Genomic DNA, 23,637 nt, shown 5'->3' with positions numbered 1-23,637 from the left:
TACTACAGAGGCGAAACCCTCTACTACAGAGGCGAAACCCTCTATTACAGAGGCGAAACCCTCTACTACAGAGGCGAAACCCTCTACTACAGAGAGGAAGCACAAAAAAACGCAGAAAGAAGAAGGAGGTCCGAAGATGCGGAAGCATGCGGCGAGAAGAAGACAGACGTCAATGGCAGCAATGGTTACTTTGGAAGGTTTGAACAGAGAGAGGGAGGTTCGGTGAGAGACTGGCAGCGGCGTTGTTTGATACCGACGCCGAGAAGGCGGCGCGTGATGAACACGCGTTCGAGATCTACTTCTGGAGAGTGGAGGCGCATGACAGCGCATGCAAACGAGACAAAGACGGCGACCGCCAGGGTTGAAGAGACGGTCTAGATCCACTGGTCACCGGTCGAAACTGTGACGGTGGCCAGTGAGAAGGCGACGACTGGTTCAGAGGAGGCAGTGGTTCCCAGGAGACTTGTCTCTTTGATTCTGGGTGCTGAGATTTAAGAAGAAGAGAAAATGAATCTTATGAAATTTTTAGGGGCTGCCGGCGGCCATGACGGCCGACCGCCGGCAGACAGCAAAGACCACCGGAAGAGATCAGAAATCCTGCTCTGATACCATGTTAAATATAGTGAAAATTATATATAGGATTAATCTCCCTTGTGTTAAACACACATAGGGTTCTCTATTTATAATAGAAGAAATATGGGCTAAGCCCAAAATACAAATAAGAAATAATAACAAACTAACTGAAAGATAAAAGATATAATATTTCTAACAAGAACCAAAAAAAATGGCAGAAACTCAACTTACATGAATGAAAAAACCAATCAGTCCAAATTGAAGAGCTCACTGCAAAAAAAAAAATCAATTCTACAGTCTCTCTTCTTCAATTAAACGAGTAAAGAGTAAGAACACTTACAAAGAAACTAGAAAAATGACTTATAGAAATTATATGATTTAAAATAATGAAAATCGTTACAATTATATATATATATATTAAAATCTTTTAATATTCAAATAATCAAATCTCACAATTTTTAAATATTATCACTTTTAATAATGTTATTTTCTATATCTTTAGAATATTATTAGCTAAGAAAAGACTAAATGAAAACATAATCTAAATTAATATTAAATTAAGGTTTCATATTCCTCTTTATTGATATTAAATTTTATTTATATTTAGTATTAAAACACATGACTTATTACTTTATTTTTGTTTTCATTTTTACTACAAAATTAACTTCCAACCTTATTTTGTTTCCATCATAGTAACACTTGTCATAAATATTATTAAGGTTTAATACCCAATTTTGTCCCCAGTTTGGTTCGGAAATCTCAATTTAGTCCCCCTTTATAAAACTAATTGTAATGGATCCTTATTTGTAATTATGTGAGTCAAATTAGTCCCTTCCGTTAAATATAGACAAACGGAGTTAATGGGCGGATGATGTGGCAGTAGTCATTGGTTAGGTGTCTAACACGTAATTGTGTGAGTGCTTACGTGGTGTTAGGGCAGCTGATTTTAAAATTGGGTTTTAATTAGAAATTGGGTTTATTTAATTGGATTTATTTAATTGGGTTTATCTACAACACCATCTCCCCAATCTCTCGCCTCCCTCAGCAAAGAGAACACTGTTGAGTCCGATTCTTGTTTCTCCTTCTTCCCCATCATTTTCCATCGTCTTTTTTCTTCCATATCACAGGATTAGGGTTTTCAAAAACCCTTTCTTCTTCTCTTCGACGTCACTCCTACAACGGGGAAGAAGGGGTTTTCCGTGCGATTCGGTTTTCTTTCACTGTTCTTCTTCTCATTGCAGTTCAGTGATCAAATGGAGTTCCATAGTGAAGTTTCTCTTCTTTGTGGTTATGTTCTTGTCGCCAAGCGACGCAGTATTGGGGGATTCGGACGAATCTGCTCTCCTTCGTCTGAAGGCATCGTTTTCCGACCCCGCCGGCGTTCTCTCCACATGAACCTCCGCAGCCGGCACTGACTCTGGCTACTACTCTTGGTCTGGTGTCCTCTGCAACGCGAACTCCCGGGTGGTCGCCGTCAACGTCACCGGAAACGGCGGCAACCGCCGCAACGGAACCTCTCACCCGTGCAAAGGTTTCTCTCAATTCCCTCTTTACGGATTCAGAGTTCGGCGAACGTGCGAAGGTAGTAAAGGTTCTCTCTTTGGAAACATTTCTTCTTTTAATTTCATCAGTGTGCTCACGGAGCTTAGGGTTTTGTCTCTCCCCTTCAACGCGTTGGAGGGGGAAATTCCCGAAGCAATTTGGGGCTTGGAAAAGCTAGAGGTTCTCGATTTAGAAGGGAATCTAATAAGTGGATATCTTCCGTTTAGAATTAACGGCTTGAGGAAGTTGAGGGTTTTGAATCTTGGGTTTAATAAGATTGTGGGGGAGATTCCTGGTTCAATTTCATCTCTTGAGAGTTTGGAGGTTTTGAATTTGGCTGGTAATGGATTGAATGATTCTGTGCCTGGTTTTGTTGGGAGGCTAAGAGGGGTGTATCTTTCGTTTAATTAGTTCAGTGGGGTTGTTCCGCGAGAGATTGGGGAGAATTGTTGGAAGCTTGAGCATTTGGATTTGTCTGCTGTTGCTGAGGGAGGCGAGAGATTAGGGAGATGGTGTTGTAGATAAACCCAATTAAATAAACCCAATTTCTAATTAAAATCCAATTTTAAAATCAGTTGCCCTAACACCACGTAAGCACCCACACAATTACGTGTTAGACACCTAACCAGTGACTACTGCCACATCATCAGCCCATTAACTCCGTTTGCCTATATTTAACGGAAGGGACTAATTTGACTCACATAATTACAAGTAAGGATCCATTACAATTAGTTTTATAAAGAGGGACTAAATTGAGATTTCCGAACCAAACTGGGGACAAAATTGGGTATTAAACCTATTATTAAATATTAAATAAAAATAACACTTTTAATCTAATTTTGGATATAATCTAACAAAACTGAACTCTTTTTGTCTAATTACTCAATCCCACCATAATCCCACCACGACTTCTTTACTATTAAGAAGAACTAAATATGTTTTTAGTTTTAAATTAACATGTGAATTTGAAATTTATTTATATGTTAAACTTTGATGTTTTAAAAACAAATAAACATATAATTTCAATTCATAATTTTTTTCTTTTTTAAAGGATATTTTTGATTGACGTTAAAATGAAAATATGTTAAGTGAAAATACTAATGAAGTTTGACATGAAAAAAAATTGATATAATTAAATTAAAATAACTGTATGCATCTTTTAAATTTGAAAAAAACAAAAATATATGAGAAAATGACAAAGGATGAGAATCTAAAATCATATTTAAATATTAGAAAAAATAAAATGAATTAGTCCTCGTAAATTCCAAATAGAAGGCAGAGGAAATGGCACTTCGGATTCTTTGAAGGCGACAGAAAGCGTTGATGGCGAAAGAAAACGATTACACGATGGAATTCAGAAGCTACAGAGACGATGCGTGGTACACGGCGCGCGTTTCATTCGAGGGAGGGATGCTGAGAGTGTGGTGCTTCGACTTCCCTGGAGAGTGCTACGATGCGTTTGAAGCGTCCCAATTTGGGGAATGTGAGCACCTCCATGATTTTCAGCGTCGCTTCAGACCTATGTCTAAACAGCTTCAAGACAGCGAGTGTGGTTCAGTCGTGACAGGAACCAGGGTCTGCGCGTGTCAGCGCTTCGGTGACGGTAACATTCGCTTCTACGACGCCGTCGTGGATGGGGTCAGTCTCCACTCACCCACCACTCCTACGTGTGTTTTACCTCTTGTGAAATACAGGGTTTGTTTGGTTTAAGCTCGTATATTATAATATGATATAAGCGCTTTTACGGGAAGGAACTGGCTAGTTTGTTTAAATGATATGAACAATTTTTTTAAATTTAAATGTTTTTTATATATTTTTTTTAAAAAACATTTATTACAGAAGCTGAATCAGAATTTGCTTACTTAAATTATCTGATAAAAAGTTAAAAAGATGTTTTATTTTTATTTGGTTCAGTAATTTTTCTATCCAATATCGATCTATTATTATAGATTTGGTTGCACTTTTTCGGAAGATATTTTTTAGAAGTGTTAAGTCTCTTGTAACGGGGTTAAACTGATTTTGTTAATGAGTTAAGAAATACACAAAATATGTATTTATTCTTGCATTTCTCTTATTGTTTGGTAAGAATAATTTACTACGAGCTCTATATGACATACGGAAAAGACTCATCATTGCTCATTTGAGCAAATAGTAATGTATGATTCTTTCCACGTTTATGAGAAGGGTGTATTAGTTGAAATGAAAATTAAGTGAGTCCTAGATAGTAAATTCAATGAAATAGAAAGGTGATGGTTTCTTAGTTTGGGGAGAATAATGCAGGCAACTTTTACATTCTTATTAAATTAAATTGTTTCCTCTGTATCCTTCTTAGGTGAAAAGAAGAAAGCATTCTTTGACAGCAAAAGAGAAATCATGCGTGTGCACCTTCATACTTTTCTGGTTGAATGGGCCAAAAGAGGGAAATCTAACAGCTACAACAATTGAGGATATCTGCATAATTCAATCTGAAGGAGAGCTAGATCCTGTATTGGTTTCGTTTCTGGAGATGGCAAAGGGGAAAATAGATTTGTTTTCCACTCGTTCTGTGTCAGCATCAAAGGGGGTTTCTAGCATGGAAATGGCCGCTGAAGGGGACAGAGGCTCAGGCACTACCTATGGAATTGGTTATTTTGAGCGAATAGAAAAGGCAAATACTAAATGTTTTTATTTTTATTTTTTATGTACCCATGAATAATTTCTGCTAACTTGCTGAATGTATTTTCAATGCCTGAATATCTTACATTATATTACTCGACAGGAAAAACGACATGCTAAGCCGTCTGTTGCCAAAGTATTTTCACCTGAAGGTTTGTTTGTGTGTAACAGTAGAGTTTAACAGTAGAACTAGGTTCGACTCACCGGGTTTTTCTTCAAAATCCATTTCATGTTTTCCAGATATTTTTATAGGTCTCTTCGTATGATTGTCCATCTAGTTCTGTCAGGACTAAGTCATAAACTGTCAAAATTACAGGTCAACATTTAGGATCGTATGATTTTACTTACTAGGCGTGTAAAATTGTGTCAAATTCTACATGACTGATTACTTGTAAGACTGTGTTTAAGTAAATTTGACATTGTCGCTTTGCGTAAAATTGTTAGAATTACAATACAACTCATAATGTGGTTGAAAAATGAGCTCTTGGCCTATTGATTTTATGGTTAGACTGTACACAATTTAAATGGAATGACTTTTGAAATGAAAAATATGATCTATCTATTCTTGACAACTTGTGTTTTTGTTCATTTAGGTTGTTTGTGTATTTGATCTTCTTCACTTTCTTTAATTTAAATTTGCTTTGTTCTTTACTTTTGCACTTTCTTAGGTCTTTGTCAAAGACTTTGCTACAATTCTCAACCTGATGAATTTCTGTATACAAATGGAACATTGTTTCGTTTTTTCTCTTTTCTCACGTTACATCTGCAGTGATCTATATCCATTGCTACGGTAATGAATTATGAACAATATGGAATTCCTAGATTTGTGTTTATCTGTCTCTTCCTACTTAACTTCCTACTTAAAATGTAAGCCATGTTTGTTTTTTCTGACAAGTTAAAGTACTTCTTGTGAATCCATATGTTAATTTTCTGTACCTCTCTCTCTAGATACTTCTTATAATTGTTTGGGACCTTACTGTCCTGCCTTAAATTTTATGGTCATATGATTCAAATCCTTGGGAGACCTTGTTTGACATTGTTAAACGCTTATTCAATATTCTTATGTTTTAATTTTTCTCTACCATTATACATGCTCTTTAATATGCCTATTGGGTCAGGTAGGATCAAGTGTGGTTCTTATATATTTTATAATGATTTCCTATAATATGCATCTTTTATGTTGCAAATTCAAAACAGTGAGCATAAAACCACTACTATTGATTAACTCTTATAGCCAATATATAGCCTTACACAGAAGATACAAAAAAGTTTCAACCCATGTTTTACAACCTACTAACATGGAGAATAAACTACGAAAACATTATCTGAATCTGATAGGCAGTGGAGAAGAAGAAAGGCACTGAACGGCTGAAGGCGGTGAGGGCTCGAGCCGAACGGTTGAAGGCGGTGAGGGCTCGAGCCGAACGGTTGAAGGCGATGAAGGGCTTGAGCCGATCAGTTGAAAAGTTAATATCCTAACTGTTCTAGTAGTTAGGATGGGAGGGAAATGAATTGTATAAATATGTAGAGGGAGTTTTTTGGACATTAGTTGTATAGATAGGTTCTTTTGGATCCTGTGAGGGAGGTTATGCTCCCAACCATTCTTTGTACAGTGACTTCTATTGCTGTTAATAATAGAATTCATTCTTTCACCTCTATTACTTGTGGTTAGTGCGTGTTCTAGTCTGGGTTTCATACTGGGAAACCTAACAGAATCCCTAAAAGATAGGATTATTCAAAGCACTAACTAACAGACTTGAAATATTCAAAGCACTAACAGACTTGAAATCTAATTTAAATCTACAATAAGACTCAAATTAAAGACTTAACAAACTTCAACATCCTTCCTTAAACTGAAAACTATGTATTCAGTTTACATTTGAATCAAAACAAACTCCTAATAGACTTTGAAGCTTCACAAATTGATAAAGCTTTGATGGCTTGGTCATTATGTCTACAAGCGGTTCTTGGGTATGATAATGGATTGGTTTTACAGTTCCATCCTTTGTGAGCTCCCGAAGGAAATGAAATCTGACATCTATATGCTTGCTACGACGGTGAAAAACAGTATTCTTTGAGAGTGCAATAGCTGAACCACTGCCGCAGAAAACCGTTGTGCCACTGTTAGGAGCATGATTAAAATCAATTGAAATTCTCCTTAGCCAAATGGCTTGACAGGCACAAGAGGTGGTAGCTACAAACTCAGTTTCAGAGGTAGACAAAGTGACTATTGGCTCTTTCTTAGAAGACCAAGAAACAACACTTGAACTTAATAGAAAAACATAACCTGAAGTACTTTTTCTGTCATCCAAATCTCCAACATGATCACTATCTGTATAAGCAACCAATACCTCATCTCTTGTCTTTTTGTAGAATATCCCAAATTTGGAAGTCCCTTTTATATATCTCAATTACTTTCTTGGCAGCTTGGAGATGCATTTCTGTGGGATGCTCCATATATATGCTTTAAAGACTAACAAAAAACATGATACGAGGGCAAGTAGCAGTTAGGTACATCAAGCTGCCAATTAGCTGCTTAAATTGAGCACTGTCCACTCCAATGCTGTTCTCATCCCTCATGAGTTTGCATCCTGGATAAATTGGATTATGGACTGGATTGTACTTATGCATATCAAACCTTTCTAACACGTCTTAGGCATATTTCTTTTGACAAATAAAAATACCTTAACTTTGTAGGACTTCTTGCCGAGAAAGTATCCTATTTGTTCAAGATCTGACATATCAAATTCATGCATCATAGAATTTTTAAATTCTTCAAACATATGTTCATCATTGCCCATAAATATAAGATTGTCAACAGAGACATATAATCAAGATTTTACCCCATCTCCAACTTGGACAAATAGGGTATGTTCATAAGAATATCGCCTAAAACCTTCCTTGGCAAAGTATAACTTTATATGAATATACCAGGCTCGTGGTGCTTGCTTCAACCTGTATAAAGCCTTTTTTTAGCTTGTAGACATTTTGTTCAGCACCCTTTTGTTGATAACTAGGTGGCTATTCAGTGAAGACCTCTTCACTAAGTTCTCCATAGAGAAAAGTTGACTTGACATCAAGCTAAAGAACTTTCCACTTTTTTGTGCTGCAACAGAATTTACCATCCGAATTGTTTCCAAATGTGCAATAGGTGCAAAAACTTCAGTGTAGTCTACAACATATTTTTGGGTGTAACCCTTCACAACCAGATGCGCTTTGTACTTTTCTACATCACCATTTTCATTAAACTTTGTCTTGTACACTCATTTCAGATCAACCTTCTTTGCTCCTGTAGGTAACTCTGTTAGTTCCCAAGTATCATTTTTCTTCATAGCTTCAATCTTTGCATCCATTGTTGCCCTCCATTTTGCATCCTTTTGAGCCTTTTTAAAACAGGTTGGATCATTTGTTGCAAACATGACAAAATTTGTTATATCTTCTTCCTCAATAAACTTTCCCCACTAACATAATCTCTATCCAAGTTGGTTGCCGTCTCATTCTTTGTTCAGGTAGTTCTTCACCCATGTTAGATGAATTCCCATCACCTGATGCATTGACCACTTTCTCCTCATTGTTATATTCATCAATTTCAACTCATCTTCATTTGTAACAATTATTGCATTTGTTTCATTATCATTATCATTATCACCTCAATTCATGTCACCCAAAATAGCCTCCTCATCATGTTTACTCCAGTTCCAGTTGCTGTCTTCAAACACCACATCTCTGCTTATTATAATTCTTTGAGAAATAGGATCATACAATCTATATGCTTTTGACTCCTCACTAACTCCAAGAAAAATACATCTCACACTTTTGTCATCAAGCTTTGCTCTTTTATAATCAGGAACACGAGCATGTGATATACAACCAAACACTCTGAAGTAAGACATTGATGGTTTGAATCCTCTCCAAGCTTCTTTTGGGGCTTTATTCTTCACTACTAGTATTGGACTCCTATTGAGAACGTGAACTGCCCAAGGCAAGAATGTTTCTGGCAATTTTTGTCCTGAGAGCATACTTCAAACCATATTCATGATTGTTCGATTCTCCCGCTCAGCTACCATTCTGTTGAGGGCTGTATGGAGTTGTCAGCTGCCTTCGGATACTATTTTCATTGTGAAAATTATTGAATTCATGTGACTTGAACTCACCCCACGATTTGTACAAAGACCTTTTATGGATAAACTAGTCTTTTTCTCAACTTGATTCTTATATGTTTTGAAAGTAATGAAAGCCTGTGATTTTCAACCAAAAAATACACCCACATTCTACGACAAAAGTCATCAATAAAGCTAATCATGAACCTTTTGTTGTTGGATATAAGGTTGATGGGTCCATATATATCAGCATGTACCAATTCAAGAATTTGAGAGTCTCTCCAATGCTTAATAAATTGTTTCTTAATTCTGGAATATAGAATACACTGGTAAGGATTAGTGTAGTACCATTTACTAGCATTCAAACACTACCCTTTCACATCACAGTCATGCTTGAATTGTCTCCCAATGTCACCTTTGTCCTAAAGCTTTCATCAAAATCAACAAAAGAATCTTGATTGCCACACATGTGATTGCTGCATCCAGATTCTAGAAACCACAATTCTTCCTTGCTAACTTCTTCATCCTTCGCATATGCCATTAACAACATTTCTTCATCACCTGCAACATAATTTGGTGAATTTAATTCCTTCATTGGGCATTCATACGGAAAATGTCCAAGTTTATGGCAATGATAACACACTCAATGGCAGATTTATCAAAACTACCTGCCTCCACTTCTTCCCCATCCTCAAATTCTACCACGGCCTCGGCCTCGTCCTCGGCCTCGTCTTCAGCCTCGTCCTCCTCCTCTTGAAGATTCACCAAAGGTAACCTTTAAAGCTTTCTCTTCTATTTCATGAGGTTTCATCCGCTGCTCATGGGTGTCATTGATCTCAATATCTTTTCAATGACTTCAACATCATCCATCTTCGCCTTATTGACATGTAACTTGTTGACTATGGTAAGAGTGCGTGCAAAATAGTCATTGACAAATTCTCCATCTTTCATGCTGAGCATCTCAAACTCCTAGAGCACTTGTCGTTGTGCACGTTGCACTTTTGCTTCAAAGAATCCCAAATGCTTTTAATCTTTGTTCAAAATGGTTTCCAAAATTGACCTATCGATTGCCTAAAAGAGAGAATTTTTCGCCTTTGCATCATCAATGACTTTTCTTTGTGCTTCACTATGTTGAACTCCTTCTGCTGTAGCAGGGATCCCATCTTCTATGAGACTCCAATATTATTTTGATCACAAGAAATTTTCCATTCTCAGCTGTCATATTTGCTCACTGGTTTCTACAAGATCAGGCCCCTAATGGAGCTCTAATATCACTTGTTGCAAATTTCAAAACAGTGAGCAGATAACCACTACTATTGATTAACTGATATGGCCAGTATATAGCCTTACACAAAATACACAAAAAACTATAACCCACGTTTTACAACCTACTAACACGGAGAATAAGTAGGAAAACATCATCTAAATCCCTAAAAGATAGGGATTATTCAAAGCACTGACTAACAGACTTGAAATATTCAAAGCATTAACTAACAGACTTGAAATCTTATTTAAATCTACAATAAGACTCAAATTAAAGACTTAACAAACTTCAACATTTTAACTTTTTCTCAGATTTCCATTTGGTTTCTGATTTCTTCTTTTATTTGGTTTATAGTCACTTGTGATGACATGAAAGATCGGGATCTTGAAGGCACAAAAAACGTGTGTATGATATTGATTGCAAATATCGATGGAGAATTATGTCCATCTACAGTTACACAGTTCTTGCAGAGGCATACTTTAGTATCAGCTAGAGTCTTAATTTTTCCAAATTTGTCATCGGATGTATATACCAGGGGAGCCATTATATTGGATTCTGAAAAAGAGCTCCAAAAGATGTGTGGCTTTCTAAATGATCCCAACTGCATCATAACGTCTTCAACTGGCAGGTATTCCGTATGTATACTTCTTAAATATGATGTTTGCAGCTATAAACAATCTACTTTCATTGTTGGTTCAATTGTGAAATTAAACGTCTGTGTCCATCCACTAAATGTTGAAACAGGGCTTGTTAATTCTTTTTGAAGTAATTATTTTAATAATTTAACTACAATGCCTACAAGTTCTGAATATATTTAAATATTTTGTATTTACTTTTACTATTTTAGAATTAATCTCTTCACTATTTTTTCCCAGGCCATGGGTGATACTTGAAAAGCTAGTGGGGCTAAAAGAAATTAAATCATCAATAGGAACATTTGGGCATACATCAGAGGTATCTTTCGTACACAAATTTCTTTACTCCTTTTTTGCCACCATTTCCCGGCTTAGTAGTCACGAGCATGGAAATTGTTCAGGACTATATGATTACCAAATGGTCAAATTTGGACACCAGGAAAATCGTTAAATTTATGATAAAGTAAAAGGGGCACCTAGTCCAATCGAGAAACCGTATGCAGTGAGGGTAATCATCATCTTAAAAGTTGGTTTTTTAAAATTTATAGATTCACTTGTTAAGATGATATTAGAGTTTTTCTTTGAAAGATTTGTAGGATATATTGGGTCATCTATTATCATGCTATTAGTGGATCACTTATAAATATATATTTCCACAAGATATAATCCTCCGCATTAAAAATATTACATCGATTAGAAATTGTGGGAAATCAAATAGTATTTTAGGAAAGAATAAATTAGGAAATTTGTGTATTTCATAACAAGTATATATTTTATTGTAATCAGTACAGATTTGAATAAATAGGGACAATCCCATAAATCAAGGGATTCTAGAATAGAATATAGTTATTATATTTCCTAAAATAGCTTAGGTCTCCCGTATATATCTTGTATGATCTCTTTGTAATAAACATATCAATTTCCATTTAACCTAATTTCCAGATGGTATCAGAGCTTCCGATCTAGGAAGCTCTGTCTGCGCATTGTAAACCCTAAGACGGCAGCCTGCATTGCTGCTGCATTTTTCTTAACCCTAAGACGGCAGCCTGCATTGCTGCTGCATCTCTCATAACCCTAAGACGGCAGCCTGCATTGCTGCTGCATCTTTTCCTATATTCATTACATTTTTTTTCCCTTGCTATTGCAACCTTCTCTATCGCTCAATCTTCTGTTGCTGCTGTCTTCTCTGTGCCTTAATTGCACAGCCTTTCCTTTTTTCCGCTCAGCCATCTTCTTGCTATGATGTCAAGGGAAGCGGAAGTTGTGAACCCAACCCCAGAAACAGGGAATTCCCATTCCCAGCTTCCTGGAGAACTGCAGAATATCCATTCTGCATATCGACTCAATGGAAGAAATTATTTGAAGTGGGCCCAACTTGTTCGTACAGTGCTGAAGGGAAAGGGGAAGTTGAGTCACCTGATGGAGTCTGGACCCAAACAGGAGGATCCCAAGTTTACTACATGGGATGAGGAAGATTCAATGATCATGGCGTGGCTGTGGAATTCAATGATTCCAGAAATCAGCGACACATGCATGTTCCTTAATTCGGCAAAAGAGATTTGGGATGCTGTAGAGCAAACCTACTCTAAAGCCAAAGATGCTGCTCAAGTATATGACGTAAAGGTGAAAACTTTGGCAGCAAAACAAGGGAACAAGACTGTTACAGAATATGCCAATCAGTTGAAATCATTATGGATGGAGCTAGACCATTATAGAGTCATAAAAGCCAAATGTACTGAAGATTCAGCACTTCTCAAGGAATATATCGAACAAGACAGAGTTTATGATTTCCTTGTTGGTTTGAATCCTGAATTTGATCAAGTTAGGATTCAAATATTGGGGAAGCAAAAGGTACCATGCTTCAATGAAGTGGTGGCTATTGTGAGAAGTGAAGAAAGCAGAAGGGGTCTCATGTTGGAGAGTCCAGCAGTAGTAGAGAACTCAGCAATGGTGGCTGACCATAAAGGAGAACAGACGTTGGCCATGGTAGCCGAACAGAAGAAAGGAGGATCAGCAAATGTGGAGAAAAAAGGTGATGGTCTCTGGTGTACCTACTGCAATAAGCCTCGTCATACCCGAGAGAAGTGCTGGAAGTTGCATGGGAAGCCTTTAAATCGAGATCGAGAAGGGGGACACAGAGGAGGCCCCTCAAGGAAAGGAGGACAAGTTTATGTTGCTGCTGGAACAAATGAAGGAAATAATCCAGAAGCTGCTGCCCATCTTAATCAAGAGGAGATAGAAAGGGTGAGAACCTTTCTTAGTAAGCTGGAAAAACCTACAGGTGTGTGTTCTTTGGCATATTCAGGTAAGTTTCCACTTTCTTTTGGATTAAATGTCTCAGATACACCCTTTAACAATTACTGGATATTGGACTCTGGAGCCACAGACCACATGACACCATTAGCCAAATACTTCTCCACATATTCCCCATGTCCCAGCAACAAGAAAATTGCCACAGCAGATGGAACCCTTATAACTGCAGCTGGTCAAGGAAATATCCAAATCAATTCTTTAATAACCTTAAAAGATGTTCTCCATGTCCCAAAGCTGTCCACCAACCTAGTCTCTATACGAAAACTTATAAAGGATTTGTCATGTAAGGTTGTTTTTTACAACGATCATTGTGTATTTCAGGACAAGGATTCGGGGAGGATGATTGGACATGCTAGAGAATGGAATGGCCTTTATTATCTTGAAGATCCAAATCTGTCCAACAAAAACAGAATCTCTCATTCCTTCATATCTGAATCTTTGATGACCAACAGAGAAAAAATCATGCTTTATCATTGTCGGTTGGGACATCCCTCCTTTGGAGTGATCAAAATTATGTTTCCCTCTCTGTTTACAAAGTTAGATGTTGAGAGTCTTCATTGTGAGGTGTGTGAACTTGCTAAGCACAAGCGTGTATCTTTTCCAATAAGTAATAAAATTAGCAATTTCCCCTTTTATCTTGTTCATACTGATGTATGGGGACCTTCTAATGTTTCAAATGTGTCTGGTGCTCGATGGTTTGTCACCTTTATAGATGATTGTACAAGGGTCACTTGGGTTTTCCTACTTAAACAAAAATCAGAAGTCAGTTCTGTCTTCCTAAACTTCCACTCCCTGATAAAAGGTCAGTTTGGTGTTAATATTAAGAGGCTTAGGTCAGATAATGCCAAAGATTACTTCAATCATGTCCTTAATTCTTTTTGTCAAAAAGAAGGTATAATTCATGAGTCCTCTTGTGTCAAAACACCACAGCAGAATGGGGTCGCAGAAAGAAAAAATGGGCATCTATTAAATCAGACTCGGGCATTGTTGTTCCAACATAGTGTTCCAAAAAATCTCTGGGGGGAAGCTGTTCTTACAGCAACACACCTTATCAATAGACTACCCTCTAGAGTCTTAGGATCAAAAAGCCCTATGGAAGCTTTGTCGTCTTTCTATCCAAACCTATCCACTACAAATAATCTTAAACCAAGAGTTTTTGGGTGCATCTCATATGTCCATATTCATAATACAGACAGGGGGAAACTTGATCCTAGAGCCTTAAAGTGTGTCTTTGTTGGTTACTCACTCACTCAGAAAGGGTATAAATGCTACCACCCCCCATCCAAAAAATTCTTTGTGTCTAGGGATGTTACCTTCAATGAACAAGAGGGCTATTTCCATCAACCTTATCTTCCGGGGGAGAGTTTCAGGGAAGATAAGGAAAGTAGTAATTCTGGTTTTCCCATTCTTCCAGACCTGATATTTGAACCTAAACTAGATCAAATTGAAGCTGTACCAAGTGAAATTAATTGTGAAGCTGATCAAGGAGATGTTGAAGCTGGAAAATTTGGTAAGAAGCTGGTATACTCAAGAAAGACTAAGGCCATTCCAGGATCAAGCAATGTTCAAGAATCCAACTCAAATCCACAAAAAGAGGTAACAATTTTTTCTCCAGCTGTGCAGGCTGAAATTGAAACCCAAAATGATCTTGAAATTGAAACCCAAAATGATCTTGACCTCCCAATTGCCATTAGAAAAGGGCCAAGAAAATGCACCAAACAGCCAATCTACCCTCTCTCAAATTACCTGTCCTTTGAAAATTTCTCTCCTACCCATAAAGCCTTCCTAGTAAACCTAAACACTACACTCCTACCTAATACCCTATCTGAGGCATTGTCTGACAGAAAATGGAGGCAAGCCATGGATGTAGAGATGGAGGCGTTAGAGAAGAACAACACCTGGGAGTTAGTCACCTTACCAATAGGAAAGAGGCCAGTTGGATGTAAGTGGGTTTATACAGTGAAATACAAGGCTGATGGATCAATTGAGAGATATAAGGCAAGACTAGTTGCCAAAGGGTTCACCCAAACCTATGGAGTTGATTATTTGGAGACCTTTGCTCCGGTTGCCAAAATGAACACAGTTAGGGTGATATTGTCTCTTGCTGCCAATTATGGCTGGAACTTGGAACAATTTGATGTTAAGAATGCTTTCCTACATGGAGACCTTGAAGAAGAAATTTATATGGAGATACCTCCGGGATACGGTAGAGACGTTGTAACCAACACTGTTTGCAAGCTGAAAAAGGCATTATATGGGCTAAAACAGTCCCCCCGTGCATGGTTTGGCAGGTTTACTAAAGTTATGACAGGTCTAGGTTACAAACAAAGTCAAGGGGACCATACTTTGTTCTTTAAACATTCCAAGTCAGGGGGAGTAACAATATTATTGGTGTATGTGGATGACATAATATTAACTGGAGATGATAAAGAAGAGCAGCGATTGTTGAGCCAATGCTTGGGCAAGGAATTTGAGATCAAGACCTTGGGAAAACTAAAATATTTTTTGGGAATTGAAGTTGCCCACTCCAAGAATGGGATATTTATATCCCAGCAGAAGTATATCACTGATTTGCTCAAGGAAACTGGCAAGGCAGCGTGCAAACCTGCTAGTACCCCATTAGAACCAAACATAAAGCTTGGAAATGCAGAAGAAGACGTTGCTGTTGAAAAAGAGATGTACCAGCGATTAGTGGGCAGACTTATATATTTGTCTCATACCAGGCCAGATATTGCCTATGCAGTGAGTTTAATTAGCCAATTTATGCATAGCCCAAAGGAGACCCATTTACAAGCTGCCCACAGAATTTTACAGTACCTTAAAGGAACTCCAGGAAGAGGGATTCTATTCAAAAGGAATGGTAATGTGAAGCTTGAAGCCTATACTGATGCTGATTATGCAGGGTCAATTGTGGATAGGAGGTCAACTACAGGTTATTGCACCTTTCTTGGAGGAAATCTTGTGACTTGGAGAAGTAAAAAGCAGGGTGTAGTGGCTCGGTCCAGTGCTGAAGCGGAATTCCGAGCCATGGCACAAGGTATATGTGAGTTGCTATGGCTTAAAATCATCTTAGAAGACTTGAGGATAAAATGGGAAGAACCTATGAAGCTCTATTGTGATAATAAGTCAGCAATCAGCATAGCCCACAATCCAGTGCAGCATGATAGAACAAAGCATATTGAAGTGGACAGACACTTCATCAAAGAAAAGCTTGATAGTGGCTTGATATGCACTCCATATGTGTCCTCTCAAGATCAAATTGCAGACATTCTTACCAAGGGGCTGGGCTGCCACAATTTTGAGAAGATTGTATCCAAGCTGGGAATGGAAAACATCTATTCACCAGCTTGAGGGGGAGTGTGGGAAATCAAATAGTATTTTAGGAAAGAATAAATTAGGAAATTTGTGTATTTCATAACAAGTATATATTTTATTGTAATCAGTACAGATTTGAATAAATAGGGACAATCCCATAAATCAAGGGATTCTAGAATAGAATATAGTTATTATATTTCCTAAAATAGCTTAGGTCTCCCGTATATATCTTGTATGATCTCTTTGTAATAAACATATCAATTTCCATTTAACCTAATTTCCAGAGAAATATAATTAAATTTTGTATATAAATAAGCATACATTAGTTGTGCCACCAATTTTCCTTCGGTAGGTTCAGAAGATGACTGCCGAAGTTGTTGAGGGTAATGACAACCAATGCCTTAAAAAAATATAATATAAAAAAGTTAATCTTTTAAATTATTATTTATTTTAATTTTAATTTAAGAAAAAGACAACTCTTTAATTTAACGGATTAGACAGACTGGTCATAACATATTGATGGGCTGAAAATGTTTTATCTTAATACCATGGCAGTTCTCGACATGCTTCCTAACTTGTTGGATTAATGATTCTATCTTCGCAGAGTATATCACGAATAGGAAAGAGTGGAACAAGCAACGATTTGAAGGTTCTGCGCCATGGAACTCAAGAATTCAAGAGAGCTAGTGATATGAGGAATTTGCTTTTTGAATTTATTAGTCATCAAGAGCGACTACATAAGAGACTTGCACTTGAGGAGAGAAGGATATTTGCTGATGAACAACCTACATGTTCGGATTAAGGGATATATAAAAGAAAAAAGATTGAGGAATGAAGTCCCACATTGGTGGGAACTTCTAAAAGGTTATGGCTTGGTGGCTATATAAGAAATCTCTTGTTCTCTTTGTTATACATCCCATTCTCTCCTATTCTCTCATTCCTTGAATTCTCATAATTTTGAGAAGTTTTGTATTGAAAGAGAGAGGTGCTGTAAATTTCTTCCACCAGTATAAAATTTCTATTTTTGCCTATTGTTAGTATTTTCTCTTCTCTATTTAAGTTGTGTGTGCTTGTGTTGTAAGACTGAGACTCAACAATGGTATCAGAGCTATAGGTTTGTATTCTGCTGCTATTGTCAAGAAAAGAGTTATTACTGGAAATGTTTGGTAGAAAAGAGTTATTACTGGAAATGTTTGGTAGTAAATTGAAGATAAAGGTAATTTTGAGAAAGGACAATTGCATAGCTGCAATTGAAGGAAAACCCACAGAAATGACGGAGCAGAAGTGGAAAGTCCACAACGGTGACAGACCACATCAACCATCTGAACACTCTGTTTGCCTAACTATCAGCGGTAGATTTCAACATAGTTGAAAATGAACGCATGGAGCTTCTACTGCAGAGTTTACCAGACTTGTATGATCAACTCATCATCAATATTACGAATAATAATATTGAAGGCTGTCTACACTTTGAGGATGTTGCCGGAGCAATTCTTGAAGAAGAATCCAGGCGGAGGAACAAAGAAGACATACTGGAAAGTTCAAAGGAAACACAAGCTTTGGTGATGATGAGAGGAAGATCAAAGAAATATGGGTCTAGTGGGAGTCAATCCCATTATAGATCTCAAAGTAAGAAGCATCTCAAATGCTACAATTGTGGCAAAAGGGGGCATGTCAAGAAAGAATGTTGGCACGAGAAGAGTGGAAGAAAGAACTCTGATGCATCAACCTCACAAGGTTGTATGGCAAATATCAAAGGATGAAGATATTCTGTGAGAAAGAGGGGAGATTTGGTAAGTCATAAAAGTTCAGAAGATCATGACATGTGCTTATGGGAGATACGTTGTAGAAAGCTAATGCAATGGTTGCATTGACAAGTCAAGAAGAAACGGTGTTGACGTGACGTCGTACTTGGACATATGTTAAAGTGAAGTTTGCAAGGCGGAACGTAATCTGTACTCAGGCTTAAGAAGGTTGTTTTACCTTTATGCGAGCACTGTATGATAAGCCAACAACATAGATCAAAGTTTGCAAGTTTGACTACCAGAAAAGTAAACACAAGAAGACTTGGTTCATTCTGATGTAAGGGAATCACCAGAGTTATTCCTAGGAGGAGCAAAGTTTATTCCAGGAGTTTGTGGGTGTATTACATCAAGAGGAAGTCAAATGTGTTGTTATTACTAGTTCAAGAAAACCAAAGCACGAGTAGGGCTTGAAACTGGGAAAGAATGAAGTGCTTGGGCTATGCTAACAATGTGAAGGGGTATTGCCCGTGAGTTCCATCGCTCACAAGGTTATTGTTAAGCAAGAATAAAATGATGCTCCAACCAGAAGGCTTCGAAGAGCAACAAAACTTGGTTTGCAGGTTGAACAAATCTCTATACGGTCTAAAGCAGGCGCCAAAGTGTTGGTATAAGAGATTTGATTCCTTCATCATTAGTCTCGGATACAACAGACTAAGTTCAGACCATTGTACTTATTACAATAGGTTTAATTAAAATGATTTTATCATTTTGTTGTTGTATGTGGATGACATGTTGGTGATAGGCCCCAACAAAGCTCTAATCCAAGCAATTGGCTAGGGAGTTTGATATAAAGGACTTAGAACCGACAAACAAGATTTTAGGGATGCAAATTCACCGAGATAGAAAAAGATAGGAAGATTTGGCTTTCTCAGAAGTAAAACTTACTAAAAGTCTTGCGGCGCTTTAACATGCGAGAGTGCAAGCCAGTTTTACCCCATCTCCTATCAATTATCCTCAAGTATGAGTCCTAGTAGTGAAGTGGAGAGGATGTAAAAGTCTCGAGTACCGTATGCATCGGTGGTGGACAACCTTATAATTGCTATGATGTGTACAAGACCAAACATTGTACAAGCAGTGGGAATGGTTAATAGGTTTGTGGCAGGTTTAGGTGGAGAGCAGTGAAATATTGATCAAGTGTTCTATTGCGTTTCGGAGAATCAGAATTTGGTGTCAAAGGTTATTGGCAGATTTACGTAAATTCGATTCTACTGAAGTTTATCGAAAGAACAAGCAACACGAAGGCAAAAATGGTGTGAAGATTTGATTAGTTTCATCAAAATCTTCAAGTGGGAGATTGTGAGGAATGAAGTCCCACATTGGTGGGAACTTCTAAAAGGTTATGGCTTGGTGGCTATATAAGAAATCCCTTGTCCCCTTTGTTACACATCCCATTCTCTCCTATTCTCTCATTTCTTGTATTCTCATAATTTTTAGAAGTTTTGTATTGAAAGAGATTCTCTCATTTCTTGTATTCTCATAATTTTGAGAAGTTTTGTATTGAAAGAGAGAGGTGCTGTAAATTTTTTCTACCTGTGTGCTTGTGCAGGACTGGAAAAAGTTTTTCTACTGATTTTGTATGTAATTGAGCAGATATTGTAAATATAACCATACTAGTGCTATGGATATGTTCCTTTCCCCAAGATATTTGTTGGGTTATTAAAGACAGGGTAAAATTATTTGAGAATTTTTGAATGATTTTCTATACTAAAAAATTCACTGCTTGTTAGGGAATGTGTTTCTATTTTACACCTTTTCTAACTGTCACTTTGAGGCAGGGAAAGTGAGAGTACAAATTTATAGTTTTCACTCGTCGGAAAATGATAATTTATAGCATATTTATATGATTAAGTATTTGGCTATTCATTACTTCATCTAACTTACGAAAATTTAGAACTTTCAATGTTAGCTTCACACCTTCACTCATAAATATGCAGAACCCCCCCTTCAGTTTCCAGTAATGGATTTTATCTTGAGGCTCACGAGCTAATCTACTGTTCGATTAACATAATTATATATATATATATATATATATATATATATATATATATATATATTAATACTAAAATTAAAATACAAACTATATCAAATAATGATTCAAATATTATTGGAGAAGTAATGTAATTTTATAAAATATATTTCTTTCTGTATAAGGTTTGACTGACACATGAACTCAATTGATTATTTTGTCTGCAGTTGTCAAACTAAATATCGTTATTGCTTCCTACACCCCCTACAGTTATTAACTGTAGCTCCAAATCGATTGAAAGGACTAAAAAGAAAATTACGTGCTGCTTACAAAATTGTTCAAGTGGATATTACTGTTATATACTCTAAGTCTTTTCTTCACACTTCATCCTTCTTTTTTTTCGCTCTCGCTCAACGTTTTTCACATCAATCCTCTTGTTTTTTTCAAACAAAATTTCATAATCAATTCTCCTATAAGCTTGTATATATTTTCTATTCAAATGAAAATTTTATACTTCACCAATTATTTATTAAACTCTATACCTACCTTGTGACAAATAAGACAACCACATCATTCACTTTTCTTATTGATAATATTATTATGCTATTTTAAAGGTTTTCTGTTACAATTTATTATTGGGTGAAAACTGCTGCAAATACAGATTAAACAACAACATTTGAACATAAATTATTGAACCACAAAGTAAACCCTAATTTATATTTGATGTGATATCCTTAAGTGGTGGTTTCAAGATAAGGGTAGTCAGTGTAACCAACAATCGGATCATGAGTGTAAAAGGTGTCTCTGTTGTACATGTTGAGTGGTGCATCAACCTCAAATCTCTTAGGCAAATCTGGATTAGCCAAAAACAAACGACCATAAGCAACAAGATTTGTCTTGTTCTCAGCCACAGCTTTGTTCCCTTCTTCTCTGTCATAGCCTCCAGCAACAATGGAAGTGCCATTAAAGGCCTTCTTCATTGGTTCAAGAGTGTAAGGGCTTTCCACATTCTCCCCAGAAATGTTCCATCTTGGCTCGACCATGTGCAAGTACACCACACCATGTTTGTTGAGAGATTTGGCCATGTAGAGACCCAGTTCTTGAGGGTTGGAGTCAATACATTCATTGTAATCTGAAAAAGGTGATAGTCTCATTCCAACTCTATCTGCTCCTATTTCTTCAACAACAGCTTCAACAACTTCTAATGCAAACCGACAACGATTCTCCAATGATCCACCATACTGGTCTCTTCTGTCGTTAACTTGGTCTTTCAAAAACTGGTCTATCAGAAAACCATGTGCTCCATGAATCTCAATTCCATCAAACCCTGTACCAGTACTACTTGTGGTTACAAACTTATGAAGATCTTCATGATTATAGTATTTATAAAGACTCATTAACATTATGACTTTTTAGTGTATGAAGTGAAAATTCATGTGTTATTTATGAGTTATGTATACTCATTTTTACCTGCTTCCATAGCATTTCTTGCTGCAATTCTGAAGTCATTGATAATAGAAGGAACTTCATCTGTCTGTAACGCTCTTGGTTGCATGCCATTACCAGATTTTAATGGCTTGTTGGTTGATGAAATTGGAGCTTCCCCATCTGGGTGTGCATAAAAAATTAATGAATATCTGATTGATATTATATTCTATAAAGTTCACCAAGAAATTGTAATTTAAAAGCACAAATTATATACCTTCCTCTGAAACCCTTCCAACATGAACAATCTGACAGAAGAATATTCCACCTTTGGCATGAACAGCATCCACAATGGGTTTCCATGCTTCAATTTGCTCTCTTGACCATATACCAGGTGAGTTTGGGCTATATACAAATGAGAAGTATCATCAAATGAGATGAATTTTGAATACAACAGAAAATAGTAACTATATGTTGAATATCAGACTTATCAGATACGTGAGTATGTTTGTAAATTACGTACTATTTAGAAGAGGGTGAAATACTGGTAGCTTCAGAAATGAGAAGACCACCCTTGGTAGCTCTTTGAGAGTAATATAGGATAGCATGTGGCTGAGGAACATTATTGTAAGCTCTTGCTCTATATAACGGTGCCAAAACGATTCTGAAAATGCAAAAAGCAACACAGTTACATAAACTTTAAACCAAGAAAGTAGGTGCATGCATGTGCATGTTCTTTATATCTTTGACAGAACAGTTTCTCAAGTTAAATAAGACAGATGAAAATTAAAGAATCTAATTATTGACACACACACATATATAATCTGAAGAGAATTGATCTAAAAAAGCTTAACATATATTTAGCTAATGAATTGAAGTTTAAGAGTAACTTAAATGTGAATGTATTTGCATGTTTTTATGAAAGTACCTGTGGGAAATGTTGAATTTCCCCATCCTGTAAGGTGTAAGAAGAGGGATGACATGATTAATTTCACCCATTTTTGTGCAAACTTATTTGTCTGATACTTTTTCTTTCTCTGGTTGCCCTTTCGTTTTGCTTCACTTATATGGTGTTAATTCAGATTGAGTTGTGTATTTATAGATGTCGGGTGAAAGGAACAAAGTCACAATTGTCAATGTTCAATGATATGACGTAAGAGAGTGCGTTGGATGTTATTAACAAATATATCTTTTGACCAATCAATAGTTCACTTTATAAGTGGTCAACATACAAGGATAACACGTAAATGCGGACGTACGCTTTGAATTGTATTTGGACTTTATGAGACGTGTTCTTTTTTTAAACTGATCGATCAATTCGGTAAACTATAGTGTTTTCCGGTAAAAACTTGTATAGGTTTAATAAATATTTTTATTCTATTAATATTTTCAATTTTTTCAAAATAGTTTTTGCACTATAAAACAAACTAGAATTACCCGCTAAAGTATCCCATTGATAACATCCAAATTTTGTTGGTAATTGAAGTTTTTTGATGGGTTACCGATAGACTTCAATTTGTTGATACTAGTGCAGAAAGGACTTTAGACGTATGTTATTTTGGGCTTTTAACGTCTGATTTTTGTCCGACGTCTATATAGGTGACGTTAATGAGACGTCGGACCCAATGGGTCAGACGTTTATATAGACGTCTGATCCATACAGATCAGACATCTATATAGACGTCTGGCACTATAGATCAGACGTCTAAAATATTGTCGTATTTGATTGCGTCTTTTTCCGCTTGAGGACTCTCGGGTTGCCCCTGGCTCATGGTAATTCAAGTTTACAACTTTATATTTTAGTCGAAGAGAATGTATTGTACATTTTGTTTTGTATTGGGTGGTTTTAAAAACGTAGTGGAAAGAATTGGAGGAGTTCAAAACGCAAGAAGTCGCCGCCCAAGAACGCCGCCTAAGGACACGAGCAAAACTGCACCAAAATCCAACGAAAACACATTTTAATCGGTTCAAATGAAATATAATGCATCAAAGAGTGATGTAATTGAAGTAAAATTAATTTAAAATGGTGCAAAAGTGAGAAAAC

The 23,637-nt window shown here is 36.7% G+C and overlaps 2 protein-coding genes across 2 annotated transcripts; one reads left to right on the top strand and one right to left on the bottom strand.

The window, feature by feature from the left end:
* The first annotated feature begins 3,369 nt into the window (after positions 1 to 3,369).
* On the top strand, positions 3,370 to 17,428 carry LOC124835496 (uncharacterized). The gene is made up of 6 exons (XM_088098068.1): positions 3,370 to 3,753; positions 4,448 to 4,762; positions 4,874 to 4,922; positions 10,489 to 10,762; positions 11,010 to 11,088; positions 17,002 to 17,428. The coding sequence occupies exons 1-6, from the start codon at positions 3,439 to 3,441 to the stop codon at positions 17,197 to 17,199; spliced, it is 1,230 nt and encodes a 409-aa protein (XP_087954194.1). The 5' UTR covers positions 3,370 to 3,438; the 3' UTR covers positions 17,200 to 17,428.
* A 3,351-nt stretch (positions 17,429 to 20,779) lies between these two features.
* On the bottom strand, positions 20,780 to 22,650 carry LOC124820385 (putative 12-oxophytodienoate reductase 11). The gene is made up of 5 exons (XM_047292054.2): positions 22,522 to 22,650; positions 22,117 to 22,257; positions 21,871 to 21,998; positions 21,639 to 21,776; positions 20,780 to 21,495 (listed from the first exon to the last, which is right to left on the bottom strand). Exons 1-5 carry the CDS (start codon positions 22,590 to 22,592, stop codon positions 20,903 to 20,905), a joined length of 1,071 nt encoding a protein of 356 aa, XP_047148010.1. The 5' UTR covers positions 22,593 to 22,650; the 3' UTR covers positions 20,780 to 20,902.
* Positions 22,651 to 23,637: the final 987 nt, after the last annotated feature.

Source organism: Vigna umbellata, chromosome 9 (genome assembly GCF_029865625.1).
Source record: "Vigna umbellata cultivar VRB3 chromosome 9, Vumbellata_1.0, whole genome shotgun sequence".
NCBI lineage: Eukaryota > Viridiplantae > Streptophyta > Magnoliopsida > Fabales > Fabaceae > Vigna > Vigna umbellata.
The sequence above is the reverse complement of the archived record's forward strand: the minus strand, read 5'-3'. Positions and strand labels throughout refer to the sequence as shown.

What these genes read in the sequence shown, in the direction of transcription:
- LOC124835496 (XM_088098068.1), top strand. Translation starts at nt 3,439, where the DNA reads ATGGCGAAAGAAAACGATTACACGATGGAATTCAGAAGCTACAGAGAC. An exon ending in ATTTTGAGCGAATAGAAAAG is followed by an intron (nt 4,763 to 4,873) that starts GCAAATACTAAA and finishes ATTACTCGACAG; the next exon opens with GAAAAACGACATGCTAAGCC. An exon ending in ATAACGTCTTCAACTGGCAG is followed by an intron (nt 10,763 to 11,009) that starts GTATTCCGTATG and finishes ATTTTTTCCCAG; the next exon opens with GCCATGGGTGATACTTGAAA.
- LOC124820385 (XM_047292054.2), bottom strand. Translation starts at nt 22,592, where the DNA reads ATGGGTGAAATTAATCATGTCATCCCTCTTCTTACACCTTACAGGATG. An exon ending in TGGAAGGGTTTCAGAGGAAG is followed by an intron (nt 21,777 to 21,870) that starts GTATATAATTTG and finishes ATGCACACCCAG; the next exon opens with ATGGGGAAGCTCCAATTTCA. An exon ending in AAGAAATGCTATGGAAGCAG is followed by an intron (nt 21,496 to 21,638) that starts GTAAAAATGAGT and finishes GTACTGGTACAG; the next exon opens with GGTTTGATGGAATTGAGATT.